We start from the raw sequence: 26,143 nt of genomic DNA, 5'->3' as shown, positions 1-26,143 counted from the left end.
ACTATAGAGCATTGTAGTGTGTGGAGGAGCTACTATAATACTTTATACTGTGTAGAGGACCAAGTATAGGGCATTATAGTGTATGGAGGGGCCACTATAGGACATTATACTGTTTGGAGGCCACTGCGAGACATTATTGTGTGTGGGTGAAGAGGCCACTATAAGGCATCCTATTTTCCTCCTCTTAATTTTAGGTGTGTCTTATCATCAGGTGCATCTTATAAAATTAAAAATACATATAAATACAAATATATATACATATAAATACATACTTTTATACTCCATCCTGAACTGGTTATGTAGACAGACTTGGCCCAAATAAATAAACAAATACATTAATATTTTATCATATGCCGTACTCAATTAATAAATCAGAATCCTCCCACAATTAATTACTTATTTTTAAACAATTTCTCCTTTATGAACACACTTGCTTCTTTGTTATCTGTAAAGAAGCGACCGACTCCGTTATCCTCAAATATTTACAATGTAGCACAATGCATTAAAGGGGTTGTCCAGGAAAAAACAGAGAGACTCCGGACCACACCCTGGGATACCAGATCAACCAAGGACAGGTGATTATGTGTTTTTTTTATTTCTTTTTCGCCTTCTGTGGCCTTTTATTTTTTACTGGAGCTCTTTAATCAAAATCTTATTATGTTGTTCAGTACTCAGAAGTTTTAAACTAGCATCTTTTTTGTGTGTTTCTGCTGAAAAGTCAGAGAACACAAGGAACCTATTTCTCCTTTTTTCAATTCCCCCTTATTTTATACACTTTTGGCAAGACCACCTTATCCTGAAAATTCCAAATTTTCCCAATCACAGGTCTTGTGTTTTCTTTTTCTTTGAATTCTTTGTATTTTAATTCCTTCCTGTAGGCCCAAAGTTCCTGGAATTTCATATGCAAATGATTTTCTCAGATCTGATGCAGATACTGTTTCTGGCTCTCCCATTATTCATATATTATTTTGCCTTGATCTGTTCTTAAGGTCATTAACCTTCTCGTATAATACCTCATTTTCTTGTTTTGTTTCCTGCAATTTCATGTACAATTCTTCAATGTCATCCATAGTTATTTGTTGTGCAAGTTTTTATGTTTGAGCTTTCATGTCTCACTGAATCTTTTGCAAAGCTCTTTCTATTGCATTTTCTATGTTATGTTATGTTGCACTTGCTAAGTTTTTCTTGCTTTCTTCTACAAGGATCGCTTCACGTTTTTTCACTCTCTCGGGTGAACTCAGAACTTGCTGCTGTTATTGTATTTCTGAAGTTACTTTGATCACCTCTTGTCAGGGGACACCCCAGCCCCTAAACACTTTTTGCCACCTGAGCACTGAGCCTACATTCACACGATAGAAGTGCAAAATAGGTGCAAAAAAACACCCATTTTTTACAGCTCTTTTACACATGAGGGGCAGCTGTTTTCACAGATCCCTCATACATTACAGTGTATGGAGAGATCAATGAAAACACAAAATAGAGCCTGACATAAATTTTGATGATCCGGTCCCGTATTGCATTCTGTACAGGCCTTGCTCCTTTACAATAACCAGCAATATAGGATGAAACTACAAATGGCCCATCAAGAGAAGAACATCAGTAAGGAGTTCAGAAAAGCAGTGCAAACTTAAATAAAACTTAGCTTTTAATAAATATAAGTAAATTGTTCCCAATTGTTTGAACTCAGGGAGGAAATTCACGCACTGGGGTGCTTGAGAGCAAAAGGACTATCACGATTAAGCTGTCTGATAAGGGGGGGGGATAATGTGGTGGTCCTGGACACCTCTAAGTACCAAGCCATCTGTGATAGTCCCCTGAATGACCGGACAGGGTAGGAGATTCTGGGGGTGATCCTAATCCTATTAATATTATATAGGTGAAAGTTTGTGAGTTTGGATGTTTGTGGGTTTGTGTGTTTGGATGTTTGTTCCTCGATCACAGCCAAACAGCTGAATGGATTTAGTTGAAATTACACACACACACACACACATTGCCCAGGAAAAGGTAATAGGCTACTTTAAATGTGGGTCACTCACCCCAAATCGCCACCGTCACCCTCCAAAGAATCCTCCGGCACGGCTGTAGAAGCTGGCATTCCACCAGCGCTGGTCTGTCCTCGCACCTCCTATTGGTGCATGGCTGGGTGTGGGCGGGCTATGGAGCCAGGGCTGCGGCACCATACGTTGGGGGCTGCATGTGGGCGTGCCGATTGAGCAGGGACACAGTGAGGAAGATGGCGGCAGCCCACATGGTCCCGGCGCCGCAGCTATCCCACACCGCAGCTATCCCACACCACCTACACATTTTGCGGATGGATAAAGAGGAGGCTGCTGCACCCGACACATCCCCTTAACAGGTCAGTGCAGGGGGTTGAGGGAGGGGTGTCCCCAACCCCCTGAACAAATGTCAGCCTCTCCACACCGGCACCCGGACGAGTCTCCGGGGCCGGCGTCAGCTTGATATGTCTTCCGCGTAGGCTGCAATAGAGGCGCCGGTATTATGCAGTGCATTTCATAAAACCGGCGCTTCCATTGCAGTCTACCTGCAATAGTCTGCAATCGAAGCAAAACACTGACCGGCCGGGGAGCCAGCGCAAGGCTTCCGTCTGTCATAGCAACCTGACGCTGGCCCCCGAGACTCCTCCGGGTGGAGGGAGAGAGCGGCGAGGGAGCGTGAGAAGGTGAGTACAACTAATTGTGTTACACATCCAAGGGGGACATAATAGGGGCCTATGAAACTGCAGGAAAGACAACCGCATGACACTGGGGCACAAAACTGGAGGCAGCAATGGCGGGACATGAAACTGGAAGAAGACATCGGGGGGACATGAAACTGGAGGCAGAGATAGGGGGACATGAACTGGAGGCAGAGATAGGGGGACATGAAACTGGAGGCAGAGATAGGGGGATATGAAACTGGAGCAGCGATTGCGTGCATATAAGTGGTTCAGCGCCACCGCCAACTCGCAGATGAAGTCGCGGGCACCTGCTAGTAATTAATATTTCAGAGACCTTAAACACCTTTTGTTACAAGTAAAACTAGATGGACTTGTCTTGGGTGGCTGAATTGAGGTTCTTACTAAACAACCATTTAATTTAAGATAAGATAATCCTTTAATAGTCCCACATTGGGGAAATTTCAGCATGTTACAGCGGCATAGTAATACAGGTACAGGATAATACACAGTAATATAATACAGACGTAGACACACATATGCTGAGAAGAGAAGATATACTAGGAGTCCATAGCAGCTAAGGAAAAACGGAAGAGAAAGAGACGGTCATCGTCATAATCATTAGTTCTCTGTGCGGAGTGATCTTCGCTTGGTCTGATGTAGATTATACAGCCTGGTCGCGGTTGGAAGGAAGGACCTGCGATAGCGCTCCTTCTCACACTTGGGGTGAAGCAGACGGTTACTTACAGTGCTGCCAAGTCCCATCAAGGCCCCATACGTGGGGTGGGATTTGTTCTCCCGCATGGAGGTCACCACAGACAGTATCCTTCTGTCTCGGAATGAGCCGAGCGCCGTGTCCCTTCACACGGCGAGCCGTACATGCAAGCGCTTCCCATTCACTTCAATGGGAGCGCTCGTAGATAAAAAAGCAGCCCATTCGTTTCAATGGGGAGCGCTCGTATGCCGGCTCCCATTGAAATGAATGGGATCTGCTTTATACACGCTGATTCTGAACGTGTTTTAACGTTCAGAATCAGTCACCATATCCGTAGTGTGAATGCACCCTAATACGTTCAGGGGTCCCCAAGCAGACTTCCTGAACGAAATTCCGAACGCAGATGTGAACCAGGTCTTAGTGATATTTTTGGCATGTTACTTGTGCAGTATCTTGCATGTTGTAGTTTAGGCTTTATAGGTATTGTCTGTTCTATGGCTGTGTAAGTGGCTCACAGGATAATTATTTTATTTACAGTGTCTCCCTTCTGCTGTTGTACATTTTGCAGTGCTGAAGAACAAAGATAATGTTGTAAGTAAATTCCTACATATCTTAATCTTCTGCTTTTTCAAAATGTTCTAGGCTGGAGGCCCCACATGGTGTAAATACTGTGGTGGAAACATTGCAGAAAAAAATACTTTTTTACAATCTAAGCAAAGAGACAAATTGTGGAAAAATATGCGCAGCAGAATCGCTACGCTTTCCAAAACCATTGCGGTTTTGGAAATTGCAGCATGTAAATTATACCTATGGAAACGCCAACAGTTTCCATATAGGTATAATGAAAGCAGAAAGTCTGCAGAGGAAACCTTTACGGATTCTCTGTGAAAAGCGTTCCAGGAAAAAAACGCAATACTTTACCGCCGCGGTTTTCCTGAAAAACATTTTTGCTTTAGCCTGCTACATGAAGCCTTAGCTTTGGCAATGCCAAATATCTATTCAGACGTGCCAATAAAGCCTATTTGATTTGATTAGCCTTAGGACTAGTTCACACGTGGGGAATATTGGGCTGGATTTTGACATGGAATCAATGGGAGGCGGTCATCTCCTTGCCCTTTCTTCAGGCAGATTCTGTGGCTGATTCAGCCGCGGACATTCGCCTCGAGACACCTCCCTTCCGACTAGGACCATTTATTTGGGCCTAATCCGGAACAGAATGCTGCGGCTGGAGACTGATGTACTGCACTGGCATCCAGCTGCGGCTAGCTGGTTTTTGGACCGGAATCTGAGGCGGCCTCTGCGCCAAATTCCAGTCCAAAAAACTCACGTGTGAACTAGCCCTTGGGGTGTTAGGCCAGAGCCCCAGTGGCATAAACATTTATGGCATATTCACAGGATAGGTCTAGCAGTCTCTTTCGCTAGAATACAATGAAAAGAGAGTTCCAGTGAATGAAATATGTAAGAGTATAGATGAAAATGTAACATGTTTTTCTGTTTAGTTTTATGTGTTTTTTTCTGATGAATGGATGCGAATATCTGATGTAGGCCACTAGATGGACAGAAAATTTAATAATTTCCCTAAAAAATACACACTGATGTCATCCATAGCTTTTTTGTTGTTGTTGTTGCAGATTTTGCAAATTTTTTTTGGCCTAAGGGGGCGTTCACACTACCATCTGTGTCCGACAGGTAGTGTCTGCTCCTAGTGTCCATTCAAAATCTAAAAAAGATGTCCGACTTTTCAAGTGGAGAGAAAAACCTGACATGTCGGGTTTTTCTGTCCGCTTGAAAAGTCGGACATCTTCACTTGCGGACAGTGAAGTAAGGGCACGGAGTGCAAAAGAACGCACCCGATCGCCATTTAAGTGAATGACAAGTGTCACGGACACAGCTAGTGTCCGCTCCTAATGTCCGTGCGAGATTTTGAATGGACACTAGGAGCGGACACTACCTGTCGGACACTGACGGTAGTGTGGACGCCCCCTAAGTCAAGAATCTCTTCAACAGAAATGGAAAATAAATAGGAAGTACTTCTACTTCTACCTTATGCTCAATCTGCTCCTGGCTTTGGCAAAATCATTGTATAGGAGATAACTTGCTTTGATGGGAAACCCCCTTTATCCAAGACGAGACAACACCGTTAACGCCATTGAAAATATTTACTGTAACTTTTAGGCTAAGGCCCCAACGTAGTGATTTGCAGCAATTTTTTTTTTTCCCTCAGTGCTTTTCACAGAAAAAGTCTGCAGAGGTTTCCCCTGCTGACTTTCTGCTTCCATTATACCTATAGGGTGTACCTATAGGGTATAATGGAAGGCACTTCCGTAGGTATAATTGACATGCTGTAATGTCCAAAAATCGCAATGGTTTTGGAAATTGCTGTGTGTCCGCTGTGTGTATTTTTCCGCAAGAATCTCATCCACTTTGCTGTGACTGTAAAGTTACACAATTTTTTTCTGTGGCGTTTACGCCATGTGGGACACCTGCTTTAAAATGTTTGTGTTTTGCAGTATTGATCTTGTCTATATTGTATATTGTGTGATAGATATTTTTTTCTTTTAGATCTCACATTATCAGATTTTATTTGTGTCCACATTTTCAATTACTACCACATGTCTAATATGGTTTGGATGCAAACTTGCAATTAATCCAACTGCAATAAATGTAAGTAGCAAATGGAATTGTGTTGTGAAAGGGGTTGTTCCATCCCAAAGGTCCTATCTATACGACCTTATTCCTCCTATATCCACAGACCTATAGGACAATTGATGTCAGTCACTCGCTGCTCTTTCGGACAGGACAATCATTCAGCTAATTGCAGTTTGCTGATGAAGCCTGGTCTGTTATCTCTTTATGTAAACACACAGATAACACTGAGCCTGTTCCATTTAAGCATCTGCATATTATCTGATCAGCATAAGTGTTCTGTGTCCCATTCAGCAAGAGGGAGTGGGGGGGGGGATACAGGAAGTGAGAAGCAGACACCACAGGCAGGGCTGATGAAAACACTGAGATGGGAAAGCCCCTTTAAGTTCAGCTTAAATGTAATGTGTGGTACAGAAATGGTTAAAAATGCTGTAAAATTGCTTTAATCTAGTACCAGTAGGAAATGTCATGTTATAAGATGTCCTTTGTAATGTTTCTGACTAGAGAATATTCTTTAACCCCTTCCTGCAATGGCATTTTTTGATTTTCGTTTTGGAGTCCCCCACCCTCCAAACCCCATAACTTTTTTTTATTTTCCGCTCTCAGAGACATATAAAATCTTAATCTTTGCAGGACAAATTTTTCTTCATGATGGCGCCATTAATTATTCTGTGCAATGTACTGGGAAGCTGGAAAAAAATTCAGAATGGGGTGGATTTGAAGAAAAAGTGCATTTGTGCAATTTTCTTATGGGCTACGTTTTTACGGCGTTCACTGTGCAGCCAAAATGACATGTCACCTGTATTCTATGTTTCGGTACAATTCCAGGGATGTTTATATGGTTTTATTTGCATTTTAACCCCTTAACAAAAATCCAAAACTGTGCCCAAAAATTTTTTTTTCTAAAAGTCACCATATTCCGACACTCGTAACTTTTTTATACTTCTGCGTACGGGGATGTATAGGGCGTCTTTTTATTATGGGGCCGGGTGTACTTTTTAGTTATACCATTTTGGGGAATTGCTTTTGTTTTGATCACTTTTTATTCAAATTTTTATCAGAGGCAAAACAGTGAAAAAACGGTGGTTTGGCACTTTTGACTTTTTTTCCAGCTACGACGTCTACCGTACGGGAAAAATATTTTTATAGATTTGTAGAGCAGACACAGGGATACCTAACATGTATGTGTTCAACGGTATTTAACTACTTTTATATGTGTTCTAGGGGAAGGGAGGTGATTTGAATTTTTATTATTTTTGATATATTTTTTTACTTTTTTTTAAAAAAAAATTTGTTTATGCATTTATTAGATTCCCTAGGGGTCTTGAACCCCAGGGGATCTGATCACTAATTTAATGCATTACAATGCTAATGCATTACGAAATACCGGAGCTTCTGTTACAGTCTACATAAGTAGTCTGCAATAGAAGCCAGTGAATGACAGGCTGAGGAGCCTTCACAAGGCTCCCTGCTGTCATGGCAACGGGATCCCGGACCCGGAGCTTGCCGGGAAAACGGCGACGCCCATGCACCACCAGGGAAAATGGCGCATCGTTCAGCTTTTACCAAGGCGCAGAAGGGGTTAATGCCCACGATCGGGGCATTGTGGGCTTTAGCGCTGGTGTCTACTGTATAAAACAGTAGACACCCGGCGGCTATGGCAGTCGATTGGCTCCTGGAGCGGCCGCCATGTTTAAACACCTGGCATCCGCCGTAATAGTATGGCGGATGTCGGGAAGGGGTTAAACGGCTTTTAAGTGCTCCTGTTACTATATTGTTTTTAATAAACTGTCTCATGTTTTTTAGAAGTTGTTATTCTCTAAGCAGCTTGGAACATATTGAATTACGTTCCTTATTTGAATGATGATTTTCTTTGTAGATAAATTTCAATGTTATTCTTCTTATTCTCATGGAAATTTTGATGGCAACAACAGTGATTGTTTCTGCAAGGTCAAGTGCAGACTGTTGCCCAGTGAAAAGAGTAAGTTTTTTTTTTTTTTTATTTAAATTATTTCAAAAATTCTTTAAAAACCTTAAAATGTTCAAGTTTGTTATTCAGCAGTACCCAATAGGTTAACAATGTTCGTTAAAATATCAATACACATATGATATGTGATTATACATTAAAATCAATATACCAAGCTATTGATAAAAACAGAAAAAAAAAAATAGAAGGAAAATCCCAAAGGCAATAGAATTTGTTCTAGAAATTCCAAATTGACACTAACGTGGAGTGGTAGTCTGAAGAATAGGCAGAACACAATTTAGCACATAGAAAAAATGCTGCTCTAGCTCCCAGGCACTGCTAGGTACAGTTATGGAGGGAACAATGCCACATCAATGATACTTCCAAAAAAGCTTTATTTCAGGGACAGTCTTGTTCGGCACCTATCAAGTGCTTTCTGCAGATCAGATACTAAATATTTTAGGTAGGGTTCACAAATATCAGTTTTTCCCCAGACTTGTCTTGCTCCTTTTTTTTTCTTCTGGAAATAACCTCTAAGGCTAAGGCCCTACATAGTGGAAATACAGCATTTTTTGTTGCAAATTTTGCTGCAATTTTTTTGAGGCAATGTGGCTTGAAAAGGAATGTAAAATATAAAGGAAGCACTTAGACATTTCCCTTCTGTTAACCAGTGGCATTTACACCACATGGGGCCCCGGCTTAAACGTTTAGATGTTTTGGCTATTTTATTCTTGTGATCTTCAAATGCCTTTTATTCCCTAGGGCACAGCCTGTGGAAGTTCAAGCAATGTCCAGTTTCCTACCCGAATAATGAAGTCCTACTCTGTAAGACAAATTCACTATGAATGCTTTGCAAGACATCATTTAGTGGAAAATATTATATTCCATGATTTTGTTTTAAAAAGAATCTATCAAGTTCAAAATACAATGACATACACCATGGGATTGCTGCTGTGCCCATGTTAATATTTTTTTTTTATATATATATTTTTTTTAATCTGTCTACCTGTTCAGAAGATATGTCCCTGATAAGGGTGAATTTTCTCAATGAATCACCCACTTACAGAACAACAGCCACTTTTCCCACCTAATAGGGGCTATATCTTTTAAAGGGATCCTATCATTTAAACACTTTTTTTTTCTGGTTGACATGTACAAATAGGCTTAAGAAATAGCCTTGTAAGCGGCCATTTTCTTGTGGCCGGTGGGCGTGCGCAGTCAGCTTTGCCTGAGGCCTAGAAGTTTGAAGCCAACCCCTGGAAGAAGACTTGTGAAGACCCCGTTCCTGAAGAAGATGGAGGCGGCATTGGGGATGCCCTCAGTACTGTTTGAGCGCTGAGGCCCGCCCCCAGTGCTGTGAGAAAACTCATTTTCATACCGGCAAAAAACGAGATTTTAACCGAACGGCGGTCCGGAGAAGATATCTAAATGTAGGAGACAAATAGCCTTTCTTAAGGCTATTCCCACGTGTCAACCAGAAAAAAATGTGTTTAAATGATAGGATCCCTTTAAGCAAGTGGATAGATTAAAAAATAAAGCTCACCAAATTGGAGAGATGCATAGAGGAACTCCAATGAGGTATGTTATTTGCCATTTTGTACTTGTTTATGCTTTACTGAATAAAAAGCACACCTAATAAAAGGGCCATGTCTACTCATAGATAGTTAACACACCTGTTTAGATATATACTAAGGCTGAGGCCCCATGCAAAAAAACACTGCAAAAAAGACATCAGCTTTTCAAACATGTAGAGTTTTCCTATGCAGACTTTCTTCCTCTATTATACTTATAAGGAAAACACCGGCGTTTCTGTAGGCATAACGTTACATGCTGGTAAAGGCACCTGCTGTGATTCTAAAAAATATAAGCACTTTTGAAAAAACAGCTTTTTTGCTGCACATGTTTTTTTCAGCAAGGTGTGAATTGGATTAGCTAGAATCCCATCCACTTTGCTGATAATTTAAAACAGAGCGTTTTCGTAATGTGTGGCCTCGGCCTAATAGAGTTTTCTGGAATCAACAGTCTGAAGTGCTATGATCTCAATATTATTTACATCAGTGTGTCTAACTGTGCTCTGTTGACTTGGCAGCAGCAGTTCATGCTACTGCAGTATTGTCCTGTTTGTTTATACTAGATGGCAATCAAGGAGATGAACTAATGTCAACAATGAAGGGGCCACAGCATTCAGTCAGGTGCATTGGACCCTTCAAACAGCTCATCAAAAACCAGACCCCTTGATGTGACACTGATGGCCTGCCCTGAAAGACCATTAATATTCTTTTAAGGCTAATGCCCCACATTGCAAGCCACAGCCAAAAGGCGCTGTGGGAAAAACGGTGTTGGAAACACATTGCATACGTATATGGAAACCACCAGCGTTTCCATTGGGATATCTGCAGTTTCCAAAAACACAATGGTTTTGGAAATTGAAGCATTTCTGCTGGTATTCTTTTTAGAATGTGTAGATGGGATTCGCTATAATCCCATCTACTTTGCAAGGACTGTAAAACACTGTGGTTTTTTCCTCAACCAAACCGTGGCATTTACACAATGTGGGGCTTCAGCCTACATATCATTTAACAATTTGAAATGCTCTTCCTTACTAAATTATTGTATGTTTTAACTGGAACATGACATTCATACATTGAGTTGAACTTGTTCTTGTATTTTCCTCATTCCATATATAGCTGTTATATTTATGCTCACTGGTGTCAGAATTCTGAGCTGCATTCATCAGTGGGTCAGTATATTATTCACCTTTACTTTCATGTGTTCCAGATTGTTGAGGTGGTTGTTGGAATTTCTGCTGTGTTTGGAGGTGTTATTGCATTACATTTTGATGCCCTAATGGATAGACCTTACTTATATGTTTCCGTTTTTTGGGTACTAGCAGCAGTAAGTATGATTATATTTATTAATATTTTATTGTAATGCTATTCCTTTTCTATATACAAATATCTATATGCACATATGTTTAGCAAAATGTCTATAATTCAGCAACTTCTAGATCATAGATTGCAGGGCATCAAACATGTACATACAGTATATTGTTCCATGGGTACATTCCAAGTTCTCCATGGGCTCTGTTCTGTTGAATTGGAATTGGCAATAGAACAATGACACACGTCTGTTGCCAATTAGAAATGCACTTCAACATTAGTACTTTCAATAACACTGACATATATGTGTTCAATTCTTTAATCTAGAAAAAATGAGTGCTCCATGCTGTTAGTTTCATTCACTACAGGCCTTTATTTTCCAAATGGGGAAGAATAGAAGGGGACTTTAAATAACAGTATTTTTCTTCCTCCTTGCTAAGTAAGACTGGGATATAGATAAAATTACATGAATAGGCTCTTGGGGTCTTGGTGTAAAAGTTTGTTGCGGATGTTCAGGCTGATTTAACCGCTTATTTTTTTTTTCTGCAATGTGTGATTCTGGCCTTACTAGCAACTACTAGCTAGTGAATAGTACTATATATTTAGTGCACTAGGGATCATCAACTTTTCAGCACTCCAACTGTTGTAAAACTACTCTTCTGAGGATGCACACTTGCTCAGCTGTTCCTAGAACTCCCAGAGAAGTGGCTGGAGCATGCCAGTAGTTATAGTTTCACAACAGCTGGAGTGCTGAAGGTAGCTTATAGTTAGTAGTGAACATGAGGCAGAGGGCTCATGAGAAATGGTGACTGGTAGTGAATTGTGGTTGTACTACACCACTGAGTTTAAGAGGTAGCAGTACACTACAGACACCGTGTTCTTCCCCAGCCTTGTCCTTCCCTCTAAACAGTTCCCTGTTCCTATTTGTGGGGAGGCCTAACCAGCTGGGTCACTTTTAGCATGGTGCTACACTAAAGGATATCTTTTATTAGGAAAAATGGACCAGTAAGGAAACCTGTAATCTCATTGTGTATTCATTTTTAAACCCTTCTGGACATCTACCGTAGAAGTCGGATGTTTAAAAATGGCGACGGCTGTCTGATCACTAGCATTGTTTAAAATTATGGACCCCGAAGTTCTGTGGAGCCCCACCACCTCCATATCTTCTTTGTTGCACGATGGCTTCCAAAGCAGAGGGATCGTGGGAGTCGCTCTGCTGCTATGACAGCCAGGAGCCTTATAAAGGCTCCCAGGCCTGTCATAGGAATACAGTACAGTTGTAATGCAGTCTATGGGACAAGTAATTTAAAGGTTGCTGGTTCAAGCCAATTGGGGGGCATATAAAACAGTAAAAAATATATAAAAAATTTAAAAAACCTAAGAGTTCAAATCACATCCCTTTCTCTAGATTTCAAATAAAATAAACAAAACCGAACATAAACAATTATGCGCCCCTGCTTCAGAAAATACCTGAGGTACAAACAATATAAAATAAAATAAAAAAAATTGGCAAATGCTGTAGCGGAAAAAAAAATTAAAAGAGCCGAACCACCATTTTTTTACTGTTTCACCTCCTATAAAAATGTGAATAAAAAGTGATCAAAACAATAGACATTCAACAAAAAGTACGTCTGGACCTGCCAAAAAAGGCACCTTATGCCTTTACAACATGATGATAAAAAACTGGTGTCAGAATATGGCAACTCCAGAACATTTTATTTTTTCAAAGTTTTCGATTATTTTAAGGGGTTAAAAGAAAAATTGTATACATTTGGTATCCCTGTAATCATACAACTCATGTAATATAAGTGACTTTTTTAGCAGCACAGTGAAAAAAAAGTTATGCCCTATTATGAATTTTTTTTACAGCTTTTCGATACATTGGACAGAATACTAAATTGTACCATTACAAAGTTCTATTAGTCTGGTAAAAATTAAGTCCCCATATGCTTCTGTGAGCATAAAAATAAAAAAGTTATATCTTTTGGAAGGAGGGGGATCAAAAAATGAAAAACGAAAAATGACTGCAGCGGGAAGGGGTTAATTTCACTTATGTACATACGGTACCTCTCTTTAGCTATTCATTAAGCACTTTTAGTTTATTGATTATTCCATATCATCTTTGTTTTTTAGAATTTTAACTTGTAGTATCCTGTTCCTTCTGTAATATGGAAAAATGGTTCTCATGGGACTTTCAGCTAAGTGTCTTTGACACACAATAAAAAGATTTAAGACTGCCAACACGACCAGACCTTTAAATACTGAGTTATGATTCATTCCAGTAACATAATACACTTTAAATTTTAACATGGATTATTAAAACAGAGAGTAGAAATATGCCCTTGCAGTGAACTCCTATAGTTAACATATAGTTTGATTTTAAGTGTTTAACCATTGATATTTTCCATTTGCCTATTTTCCATCTGCAAAGTCTGCCTCAGTTTGACAATCACAGGCAATGAGTTTGTGACCATGAACCCTTTCCCTGTCACTACTTATCAGCAGAATCCAAATGAAGAATAAAACTGTGAGGACTTTACCCTTAATCCTTCTGTCTCCTCAGGGGTTCTGCAAACCCTAGATCAGTATAATATTCCAGGATGGGAATCCCCTTTTGATAATTCTACCCAACAATTTTTTTGTCTAACTAAACATTGCACCCCAGAAGATCTCAAAAGACATTTATACAAAGCTATCTTATTAGAATTTTGATATTAAAAATTAAATGACCATATTGGGTTTATCCAGTTAAAGTAAAAATGCCCATGTGGGAAGCAAATAGTGTAAATTAATAAAATTAAGAAAGCTTGTGACGTTCTGTTCCTGGTCATAAACTGGCTTCTATAGTGGCCTGTGCACAAATAGTATGTGAGTCATTAAGGACTGCTAACAGAGCTAACCGGGTTACCAGTGATAGCACAAAGGACCTGTAAATGGTAGGTTAGCTTCCTTGTTTTTTAGCTTACACTATTTGTTATAGACACCTCCAAAATGGTTTCATTGCAAAATGTCGTCCCACAAAGAAATAAGTTTCATATGGCTACCTCACCAGAAAAAAACAATATAGCTTGTACGATACTACAACATAAACCCCCAAAAAGCTAAATCTTTTTAGGACAAAACGAGTCATGAAAGGAATGTAAACTGTGCAAGCATATGGCAGGGAACATCCCATAGTTGGTACTTATGTGAAAAAAGACACCAGAAAAGACCCCTAGAGTTACCCTCTTCCCCCACACCAATCAAATGCACTTGTAGGGAATTTGGTGTACTCTATGTACTCTGTACAGCTTACATATTCACGTTTCACCATCCACTGTACATTCACTTCTGAGAAATCTGCACGTCTCGCTATGCCCCTTAATAAATTCTTTGACATGTCCAGTTTTCAAAATGCAGTCATTCCCAAGGGGATTCCACTTTACAATCTAAATCTGCACTCCAGAAGCCACATAGCGCTTCTTCACATCTGCACTCTGCTGTGTTCCCAAACAACAGTTTATGCCCCCATGTATGACACTGTTGTACATCGGATAATGTGCTTGATGTCATATGTGGACATAAACTGCTATTTGGGCATAAAGCTGGGCACAGATGGGAAGGAGCACAGATTTAGATGTTACAATTTTTGGATGTCATGCCACTTTTACAAAGCATTCACTGTAGAACCAATATTTTCTTATTCCTACCAAAAGTATTTCACAGAAGAGGGATTGACTTATCCACCCATAGGAATAAATACTAAAACGTCACTTTCATTTATTTATTTTTTTAAAAAGAAAAAAACACCAAATAGTGTAAAATAAACCCACCAAAGCTACACACTCATCTCAGGTGAGAAAGATTAAGAAAGGGGGCTGTATGCTACTGCATTGACCCTAGGTCACATATACTACCTCCTTTAACACAAACTGGTGTCCATCACTTCCACCTGTGTAACAGTACAAGACCTCTATATGTAAGCTTGACAGAAAGCTCCCCCACCCCTCTGAGGTTACTGGCCGAACGCCACGCCAACAGAGAGGGGAGGTTCTGACAGCTAGGTCACTGCACAGACACTCAGCGGAAGTATGATACACCAAATAACTACATTGCTGACCCTACGCGTTTCATCTTTGTTGAATAAAGACTCATCAGGGGTTCACTCTAAGCAATCTCACTTTAGATAGCAGTATAGACTGCTGTTATCTGAATTAGCGGTTGGTGATCTGACCGCCGGCAGGGCTGCCGCTATACTGTCAGCGGTGAGTTGCCCCGCCACTCTACGGCTTCTTAAGGCAGCTTCCACGCCCACCAATACTCCGTCAGTCCAATCACGGTCATGCTCGGGCACTCCTCTCCACGCATGCGCCTAGTGGTTAAATTGTTTACCTACGTCATCCTCGCCATGCGTCTCCTTTCTGACAAGCCAGCACAGCTATTGGCTAAACCGGACCAGCCTTCACAACCCCACGCATGCGCGCGGACTTAGTCTTTCCGTCTACTATCACGTCATGTAGGTGAGTATCGAAGGCTATTATCTCAACAGGCCAAGCCTTTACAACCCCACGCATGCACACGGACTTAATCCTTCCGTCCACTTCTACATCATGCAGGTAAGTATCGGTACATCATTATTCATAGCGATACCGCACTACCCTCACCTCACGCATGCGCGCGGACTTAAATGTCCGTCTGACTGTTTCTACATGCAGGTGGGTTCCGACAGTATCATTCTCACCGAACCTGAACTGTTGTCACTGTTGTGATATGTCCCATATCTATTACACTAGGGATATCATACATATTAAGAGCCATAAAAACCACATTTGCGCTAAATTGTGCCCAGGCTCAGTATCGGTACGGGATTGAGGAACATTGCCGATATATTGTACATGGAATACGACAGCATACACTGCCGCACAGTATGTGTGTCCCAGTTATCAGGCATTCCCTATCAGGCCAGTAACCTCAGAGGGGTGGGGGAGCTTTCTGTCAAGCTTACATATAGAGGTCTTGTACTGTTAGGCTGCATTCACACGGAGTAAACGCTGGCGTTTTTTGTGTGTTTTTTGCACATAGCGCCGCGTTTACGCCGCGTAGCGTCGCGTTAACGCCGCGTATACGCCGCGTTAATGCCGGGCAACGCCACCGTTAAATAGCGCGGCGTTAACGCGGCGTATACGCGGCGTTAACGCGACGCGACGCGGCGTAAACGCGGCGCTATGTGCAAAAAACACACAAAAAACGCCAGCGTTTACTCCGTGTGAATGCAGCCTTACACAGGTGGAAGTGATGGACATCAGTTTGTGTTAAGGGAGGTAGTATATGCGACCTAGGGTCAATGCAGTAGCATACAGCCCCCTTTCTTAATCTTTCTCACCTGAGATGAGTGTGTAGCTTTGGTGGGTTTATTTTACACTATTTGGTGTTTTTTTCTTTTAAAAAAAATAAATAATAAAAGTGACGTTTTAGTATTTATTCCTATGCGTGGATAAGTCAATCCCTCTTCTGTGAAACACTTTTACAAAGCCCCTGAAATGCCAGTAAATAGCAACCATGAACACCTTACCCCATTTTGGAACCTACACCCCTGAAGGAATTTATCCAGGGGTGCAGTGAACATTTTTAGACCCAAAGTGTTGCATTCATTTATTTTCCAGAAATGAATGCACAGTTGATGGTAATAAGTGAAAAGGGCATTTTTTTTTTCCAGAAATATGTCATTTTAGTGCGCAGTATGTCGTGCCCAGCTTGTGTGATAGACTAAGACTTCAAAGGCTGATGTGCCCAAGATAACTGCTTAACAGTTTTTAGAGTGTGTGTCCATGCTGACAAAAGCCGGGTGCAACATCTCAATGACTGAAATTGCGTATCTGTATGAAGACAGCAATTTTCACTATTAGGTGCGCATTCATTTTTGGAAACTAAATTAACACAACAGTTAAGGGTTAAAAATGTTAGTAATAGTGTAGTTTCCAAAATTGGTCCACGTGTCTGTGGATTCTGCTTTACTGACAATTCATGGGCTCTGCAAAAGTGGCATGGTGTCCGAAAACCAAACTGTGGTCCAAAATCCAAATAATGTTCCTTCCCTTCTGTGCTCGGTTGTGTGTTGAAACAGCTGTACATACCCACATATGGCATTAAGGGTACACCAGTGTCATATATGTGGGCATAAACTACTGTTTGGGCACACAGCAGGTGCAGAAGTGAAGGAATGTTATGTCGTTTCTGGAGCACATATCTGGATTTGTTTTTTTAAATACCATGTCATGTTTGCAGAGCCCCTGAGGTGTTACATACCACATGTGGTCACTTCTTGGGGAATTCCAGTTTACAGGCACTTCCAGGGCTCTGCAAAAATATGGCGTCCAAAAACCAGTCCCTCTAAAGCAATACTACAAAAGCTAAAAAGCCCAGTTCTTCTTCCTTGCTGTACACCCAAACAACAGTTTACACCGGAGTGCTTGTCTCTATTGAGTGGGCTAAACATATTCGGCACTGAAATAGCATGTTTCTTCAAAATTTTCAATAATAAAATACCCCTTGAGACATTCCTTAAGGGGTGTAGTTTCTAAAATGTTTTGTCTTCATTCAATCTGGCACCCAGCGTAGTTTTACATTACATTACCTTATGATTTTATTTTGTGTATGTCTTTTTTTTTCTGTGTGCTTTGTAGTAATAATAATGATAATGGCATTAGTATTGCTACATGTACTGAAGTTATAATGCTTGTGAAAAATTGTCATAGATGTCATGAGATAACTAATATCCACTATGTTTAAACAAACATTACCCTGATGATATATTCTGTTTCAGTGTTTTCCTAGTGCTATTGCAAGTCATGTTACAGCTGAGTATCCAAGTAAATGTTTGGTAAGTATATTGCAAGAATACAAAAAAAAATAAAAAATTATCACTAAACTAAATGCTTTAACTAAATATAATTCACAAGTTTTGCTACCATGTATTATACTCTGTATTGTCCACCATAATTAGAAGCAGAATTTACACTTTATGATTGCTAAGGTACTGTATCCACCTTGAAACTCTAGAGCCTCTCGATTCATGACCCTATACGCATTAGGATGTACATTTGCGTCTTAAGTTGGATGCAGACGACCGTGCTGCAGCCAGCTGTGAATAAAAGCGCGGGCGGGACACGGCAATGTTCCCTTTGTGCCACCTGTGCACGGGTTGTGCTTCTGCGGCTCCTTTCATTAAATGAATAGGAGCCACGGAAGCAATGGCTGCAAAATAAGAAAGGAATAGGACCTGTTCTATAGTTTGTGTCCGTAGATGCAAAGGACCAGAAGCATAGGACTGCACTTCACCCATTAGGTTCAAGATAGCTTCATAAAACTTTATTGAGGTTCACAACACAACGCGTTTCGAGTCTTACTGACCCTTTCTCAAGTGTACAAGAACTGGAGTAGTAGAGTTGCACTAGGGTGTGTCTGCCCGGACCTTATACTGCAGTTCTTGTACACTTGAGAAAGGGTCAGTAAGACCCGAAACGCATTGTGTTGTGAACCTCAGTAAAGTTTTATGAAGCTATCTTGAACCTAATGGGTGAAGCGCAGTCCTATGCTTCTGGTCCTTTCCATCTATTTACACACCATCGGTGATTGGGTACTGCAGCTCAGAACTCACCCAGGGAGGAACCCCTGTTAAATGGTTCCGTAGCCAAAACGGTTGTTGTGAATTACATAACCCGACCAGGTGAGAGCGATTCTTATATTGCATTGTTCTACATCTTCTCTAATTACTACACTATATACAGTGTGGTGCTGTCTTTGTTTTTTTTTTTGTTTTGTTTTTTTTATATAGTTTGTGTCCGGGACTGTCATCCCGCCCATGGGACCATGAAACTCACGGTCGTGTGCAAGGGGCCTTAGAGCACATGAACTACACGGATAGCATACTGACCCACACCATGGTCGTCTGTAAGGAACCTTAGTGCACATGATTCACTCTGGTGCTCACTCAGAAACAGAGCAGACAGAGTATCCACTGGGTCTTTGCTGTTTAACACAGCTGGGAGCCGTCCTGTTTTCATGGCAATCCAAGAGACTTCTTAGCGCTACCAGGCCTGCCATAGTAATAAAGCTATTGAAGACCACTGGGAAATTGCTTAAAAAAAAGTAAACATTTTTAAAAATTTAAAAACAGACCAAAAGTTTAAATTACCCCCTTTCCCTAGATCACATATAAATATAAATAAATAAAAGTAAACTTAAACATATTAGGCTTCCCCAAGTCATAAAATGCCTGAACTATTAGGGCTCGTTCACACGGACACAGAGAAGGGCGGATTATGGCGCGGAATCTATGTCATAATCCGCCCCCTCATAATGGTGGTCTATGGAGATCTTTTTACCATGAGCAGCATGTTGCCACTCACGGAAAAATGAAGCGAGCTGCCCTTTCTTCAGGCGGATTCCACGGCTCATTGCCTTATGGCAGCACCCTCCGGACTAGGCCCATTCATTTTGGGCCTACTCCGGAGTGGGAAGCCGCGACTGACAGTCGCGGCAGGAGTATTTTGGTCCTGATTTTGATACGGCTTTTGCAGCACTTTACAAATCAGAGTGTACATGAACAGACAGTATTTGACATTATGATGTGACAAAGAATTAACATATCAAACAATAGGAGTCAGCACCCTGCTCATGAGAGCTAACAATCTATAAGGAAATAGGGAGACCCAAGAGGTAAGAGGGTTTGTTTGGTACTAAATAAGGTCATATAACTGAAACTGAATGAGCCCATCACCAGCCAGTATCTGTGAATATACAGATACAGGTTAAACATTTTAGTAAGGTGAGTTGTAACACCAGGGGACAGAGATTGGAGGAGGTGTGTCAGGATAGAGTCACTTGTGCAAGTAGTAGACCAAGAAGAAAAAAGGAGCTGTGAGACTTCTTCCTCTGTTACTGGGTCAAAGAATAAGTGTTCACAGGGAGGAGCAATAGAAGAAATTGGACTGAAACTGCTTGGAGTTTGGATTATATCCTGAAGGAAGTTGTCAATTTTGCCTATATGTCCATTTCTTGAGCACTGAGATCTGTGACCGTGCCTGTACCTTTAGTGTAATGAGGGGTACTGAAGGGTCCTTTAGGGTTATCACAGGGAGAAGAGATAAGAGCGGTAAAGTAGGCTTGTTTGGCGAGGTAAAGAGTGGTGTAATAGGCTTTGAAGCATGAACTTGAAATGAAGGAAATTGGCAGATATGTTTGACTTTCTCCACAGATATTCAGCACGTTCTGAGTACCACTAAATGATTATAACATAATTATGGTTGCCAAGTAAAGAGTATAATACCTGGAAATAAAACCTGTGGTTTTCCTTTAATTAAACAATGTGGAGCAGTTCTTTTTGTTTTCTATATTAGTCATTGAATTTGATTAGGAACTTCTTAAATATAAAACTCCAGCATAAACGTCCTTTTCATAAAAAATAACTTTTAATGAAGAAAATGAGTTAAAAATCCACAAGTGTCTCTTTAAGCAACCTCTGAGAAAACAGGATATGCTGAGCCGTGAGCTACATTGAGTAACTAGCAAGCGCTAGCAGACACTGACTGACGCGTTTCGACACATGATGTGTCTTAGTCGTAGCTACGACGTAACGCGAAACGCGTCAGTCAGTGTCTGCTAGCGCTTGCTAGTTACTCAATGTAGCTCACGGCTCAGCATATCCTGTTTTCTCAGAGGTTGCTTAAAGAGACACTTGTGGATTTTTAACTCATTTTCTTCATTAAAAGTTATTTTTTATGAAAAGGACGTTTATGCTGGAGTTTTATATTTAAGAAGTTCCTGATTACAAGTTTCTTGGGCCGCAAGAACTCTCCGTGCATTACCCTTTCAGGAACGTGAGTCACACCATTTTTCTATATATTTTGCAAGTTGAACCTAAATTTTCCCTCCCCCCCCCCTTCTTTCCCTTCGACATGGTATTGAATTTGATTCTTCTGTTTTCACTCACTCTGTTCATTTTGTATCTAGATTGACTGTGTTATTTGTATCCCCTCTATTAAGCATATTTCAAGGTATTAAACTATAATAAACTGACCGCTGAACCCTACTTAAGAATCCCTTGGCTAATTGTTGCCTAGCATTGTTTTTACCGAATTGTTGTAATTAATTAGCAGTAATTTTAATAATTGCTGGAGAAGAGAGACTCATAGGCTGTGGTCATACACTCAGCAGGTTAACAGGCAGGGGGTTCCTAGTGGCTAATCTGCTGATTTGTACAGTACCAGCATAGTCAATGACATATTGCAAAATCTCTTCCACGTGCTGCAACTTAAACCTGTATCGCAACTGACTTGCACTGCGATTTTCAAACGAAGTGACTTTCAACCTGTGCACTGCAAAGAATGGCAGCAGAAGACCTTTAGTGATTTCTGCGTGTGTGCCACCTATACCCAGTGGGACTTTAAAATGAGCAGAAAGAGAGTTTGGTAGTCAGTTATTTTGATAAACCAGAAACTGGTGTAACTATGGAAAGGTTTGTGCACTATGTAACCGAACTTGCCTCCCAGCTGAGCCTTGCCAACATTGGTACTACACAGTTTAGAAATCACTAATATAAAATAACTACGTGTTCCTTTGAGGATCTGAGGACCACCCTCTTTCGATGGACTGGACCGTAGTCTATTTGTTTTGTACTGCTGAGAGAGACTTGAGCTTAACAGTAACATCCCCAACCTTCAGTGGGTGATTCTGTCCCCACACTGTCCTCTGTGTCTGCTCTCTCCATTTCCCTTTCGGACTTATGTGGGTTACTACAGTACATGTCACTCTGTCATTAATCATCTGCATACAAATAATGGAACTATACTTCCCTTTCTGAAGGGGTTTTCCACTCAGATATTTATAGCATATTAGTAGCATATGCCATAAATGTCTGATAGGTAGACGTTGAATATGATCACTTCTGATATGGAAACTGTAAAGCAAGTTACAGGAATTAACCTCCCAAGACAAATCATACTTACTCATGAGCTGGCATGCATGAAAAACAGGCAAGAAGGCTTGTGTATGTTGGTTTTCAGCATGCCTGATTCCCCTTTCACGGCCAGTCTCCTGAACCCCTCCCTGAAATCTGTCCTCTCTGTTTGACTTTCCTTGTTTATGGTTTCCAATAGGTAGAAGTTCTAATCGCTACAAGCAGTGTTACATCTCCAGTATTATTTACTACATCCGCCTATCTATCTGCCAATATTTCAAGAACAATTGATTTTTTTAAAACCTACCCACCGGCTGTTAATGTAAGTCTTCTGTTACAATTTTTACACTATACCCTTATATATTTTTATATAAATATACATGTCTGTGTGTATATATATATATATATATATGTATATATATATATATATATATATGTATATATATATATAGAGAGAGAGAGAGAGAGAGAGAGAGAGAGACTTATAAAATACAAACTATAAATACATTTTACATGTAGTGTACTAGCTTGTTATAAGATATATTCATGATATACCTGTAGATAGTGGATTCTGTCTTCATTTTATGATATTGTAGTGTGTCTTCATCGGATAGGTGTCTAATAAACTTTAATTCTTTCAGCAATTTCATGAGGTATTGCTTTTACTCCTGATGCTGATCCTGCTGATACAAGCTGTGCTCACAAATGTCACCGTCATCCAGTGTGTACATTACAAGTCACAAATAAGATTGCAGGATTCATTATGGAATGTGTCACACTTGGACAAGTCTGATTACAGGAGTAATGAAGTAAGTATAATGTGAACCTAATAGCACCATTGAAATACTTCTTCAATTAAAACATGGGGCTGATTAAAATTGGAGTGTTTTACACAAGTCTTAATAAACAGCTGTTTCCGAGTGAGATGTGTCAAAATTATTAGGCTCTCGTCTCTTAATAATTTTGCCGCAATTCGGATGGTCCCTGTGGATAAAGCCAGGATATATATCAGCTGTTATTTGTGTCTGGAGCAAATATTAAATTTGTTGTGATGCCTCTTAAAATACTGCTAATTGGTATGAGACTGATCTTAGAATGTATTGTGCAAATACAAATATTTAGGACAGTCAAGACAAATGATCTTGGGGTATTTCCCAGCATTAAGAAATATAGCAAAAAATATGCTGAGTTTGGAATCACACATAGGGTTTTTATTTTTGAGGACACAGCTAGTAGTGGATACAATAGGAAGGGGGCACACAGTATAAAAGAAGGAGGCATGGGGGCAACACAGTGGCTCAGTGGTTAGCACTGCTGCCTTGCAGTGCTGGAGTCCTAGGTTTGAATCTCGCCAGGAACAACATCTGCAAGGAGTTTGTATGTTCTCCTCATGTTTGTGTGGATTTCCTCCCATTCTACAAAAAAACATACTGATAGGAGAAAAAAAAAAGCATTGTGATCCCTATATGGGGCTCACAATCTACATAAAAAAGGAGGCATATGTCTTTTTTTCCTTATTTAATCAGCTCCTGACTTTGGTTAAGAAAAAAAAAAAAAAAACCTGATACCTCTTTAATTAATTCTGCACAAATTTTTATCATGAAAGGAATTCAATCATTAAAATTCAATTTTTTCTTCCCCAGACATAGGAATAGCCTTAAGAAAAGCCATTCTTCTCCTACCTTTAGATGTATTCTCAAACAGCACTGGGGGTGTCCCTAATGCTGCGAGAGAACTCTCCAGCGCCACTTCTGTCTTCGCCTGGAACGGCCTCTCCCTGTGTCTTCTTCCACACTGGCTTCAAACTTCTAGGCATGCCCAGTTGGCTTTGCGGTTGAGCCTTGGGCAGAGCCGACTGCGCATGCCCATGGCAATTTTCCTGTGTCCGCTTACACAGTAAACTGGTGTAAGCGACCATTTTCTTGTGGCTGTTTACACAGTAAGCGGCCACAAGTAAATGGCCGCAGGCATGCGCAGTCGGCTCCGCCCGAGGCCCAACAGCAGAGCTGACTGTGCATGCCTAGAAGTTTGAAGCCAGTGCCAGAAGACGACGCAGGGGGAGGCCGTTCCAGAAGAAGATAGAGGCGGCGCTGGAGATATCTCTTGCAGCCTTCGGGACGCATACAGAAGAAAATTTCTACCGAACGACAGCGCAGAGAAGACATCTAATGGTAGGCGAAGAATAGCCTTTCTACGTGTTAAGGAGAAAAAATTGCATTTTAATGATTGAATCCCTTTAAGAAATTTTGTAATATTTTTTACACTTTATATATTTTACACTGTTCTTTGCAGCAAAAATCTTCACTGCTCGAGCCTGTGAGTAAAGGAGAACACAGGTGTAATGCAAAGAAGCTGAGGTTGGAAGTTCAAACACTTATATCTCAGACATTATGAAACCTAAAACTGTTATTCTTGTGTGATATGAAAGATGAGATTCACAATTCATGATTACAGTGTTATGTTTATTATGTCCGAAACCATCCCAAATTGAAAGCACAGTTGGGTTTGGCATATGTATGTGCAGCTGCAGTTGTTTCTACTTCTGCATTTTATAATTCTTAAGATATAAATATGAATTTCACGAATGTTGCCAGAAAATCAAGTGTTTGAAAGTTGAAGAATCCAGCTGTAGCTTTCCATGGTTTTAGTTCTGCTTCCCGTTGGCATCATCATGTTGATCTATGGCAGTTCAAAACTGGAAACTGCTATGTGCTCAACAGGTGGCTGTACATAATGGTTGCTGTATGGGCAGAATTCGCCCATAGTTCTAAAAGTATATATCACTCCATAGGACATCAAAAATATTGTTTGAATGAGCTGAATAGATAATAGGAAAAAAAAAAATAGATGAACCCAGGACAAACAGTGAAAGGGTAAATTATTTCCACCCCATTCCTTGTTTGCAGAGAGAGAACCTACGCTGCTAATCTAGGAGACTTCAATGGCCAGTGGTAATTTGTTTTAAAGGGATCCTATCATTCAGATGACATTTTTTCTAAGTACCACGTCGGAATAGCCTTAAAAAAAGGCTATTCTTCTGCTACCTTTCGTTGTCTTTTCTGTGCCGCCATTGGCCTACAATCCCGGTTCTTGTCGGTACGTAAATTAGCTCTCTTCCAGCACTGTGAGCAGGCCCCAATGCTCAGACAGCATCGGGGGCGTCCCCAATGCTGCAAGAGAACTCTCTCCAGCACCGCCTCCTCTTCTTCAGCAGCGTCATCTTCAGTCTCTTCTTCCGGCGGTGGCTTGTAACTTCTAAGGCCTCCAGCCTTGGGCAGAGCAGACTGCGCATGCCCATAGGCCACGAGAAAATGGCCGCTTGCAGAGTGTTGTAAGCAGCCATTTTCTCGGGGCCTGTGGGAATGCGCAGTCTGCTTTGCCCGAGGCCTAGAAGTAAGAAGACACCGCCGGAAGAAGAGAATGAAGAGGCCGTTCCTGATGATGGAGGCGGCGATGGAGAGAGTTCTCTCGCAGCATTGGGGCAGTCCCCAGTGCTGTCTGGGGGCCGCCCCCAGTGCTGCAGGAGAGCTAATTTACATACCGACAAGAACCGGGATTGTAGGAGGACGGTAGCATGGAGAAGACAACGAAAGGTAGGAGAAGAATAGCCTTTCTTAAGGCTATTCCGACGTGGTACTTAGAAAAAATGTCGTCTGAATGATAGGATCCCTTTAAACTGCAACCCTGAAATATGTATCAAAGTGTAATATACAAGAGACATTCAATAGAATGCAGCAAATTCCTAAATTTATATGTGGCTTTAAGGGCATATCTGGTGGATCACATTTGTATTAATTATTTATAATTTATAATACAGATACATTTGAAGTATTAACATATTCTATATTTATACTTTACTTTTCACTTGCAGATTTCCAGCAATTCCTTGAGGGACTTTGACAAAGAAAAGGCATGGAAAACTGTTATGGTACAGATGAGCCAGTAGCGTTTTTTTTTTTTTTTTTTTTTTTCTTTTTTGCTCCTGGTTCTGAGCAGTCACCTTTCAGGTGGACTATACTTTACTCATTTCATGACTAGCCGACAAATATCTTTGTATAATGAGGCCTAGTCATTCTATGAACTAGCTCTGCAGAATACTCTTTTCTGTACATGACTGTATTTAATCACTATCCAATATGTCTTAGAAACACAAATGATTTTCTGTGTGTAATGTTGTAAGCAACTACCAGCCTGATGTATGTACAAAATAAAATTCCTGTGTCATTATATTTATTTTATATTTTCTGCCCAGGTCTAAAATTACCTGCAAAAAATAATGTAATAAATCTAGTGAGATTTCCCCTTCATGTATGAAATAAAATACATT

At 40.6% G+C, this 26,143-nt stretch overlaps 1 protein-coding gene across 3 annotated transcripts in view; it reads left to right on the top strand.

Annotated features, from left to right (window-relative positions):
- MLC1 (modulator of VRAC current 1) overlaps positions 1–25,789 on the top strand; it is a 38,914-nt gene extending 13,125 nt beyond the window's left edge. Inside the window, exons 4-12 of one of the 3 annotated variants that reach the window (XM_075274180.1) lie at positions 3,927–3,980; positions 5,952–6,053; positions 7,915–8,016; positions 8,764–8,826; positions 10,780–10,896; positions 17,683–17,739; positions 22,016–22,138; positions 22,458–22,625; positions 25,688–25,789. In XM_075274180.1, the coding sequence (XP_075130281.1) occupies positions 3,927–3,980; positions 5,952–6,053; positions 7,915–8,016; positions 8,764–8,826; positions 10,780–10,896; positions 17,683–17,739; positions 22,016–22,138; positions 22,458–22,625; positions 25,688–25,762 (861 nt within the window). In that variant the 3' untranslated portion in view covers positions 25,763–25,789. The remainder of the gene's footprint in view (positions 1–3,926; positions 3,981–5,951; positions 6,054–7,914; positions 8,017–8,763; positions 8,827–10,779; positions 10,897–17,682; positions 17,740–22,015; positions 22,139–22,457; positions 22,626–25,687) is intronic. The other 2 variants (XM_075274182.1, XM_075274181.1) reach the window with 2 other exon arrangements.
- Positions 25,790–26,143: the final 354 nt, after the last annotated feature.

The sequence above is a fragment of the Leptodactylus fuscus genome, chromosome 5, assembly GCF_031893055.1.
Source record: "Leptodactylus fuscus isolate aLepFus1 chromosome 5, aLepFus1.hap2, whole genome shotgun sequence".
Taxonomy (NCBI): Eukaryota; Metazoa; Chordata; class Amphibia; order Anura; family Leptodactylidae; genus Leptodactylus; species Leptodactylus fuscus.
Note: the sequence above shows the minus strand (reverse complement) of the source record. Positions and strands in the feature narration are given on the sequence as shown.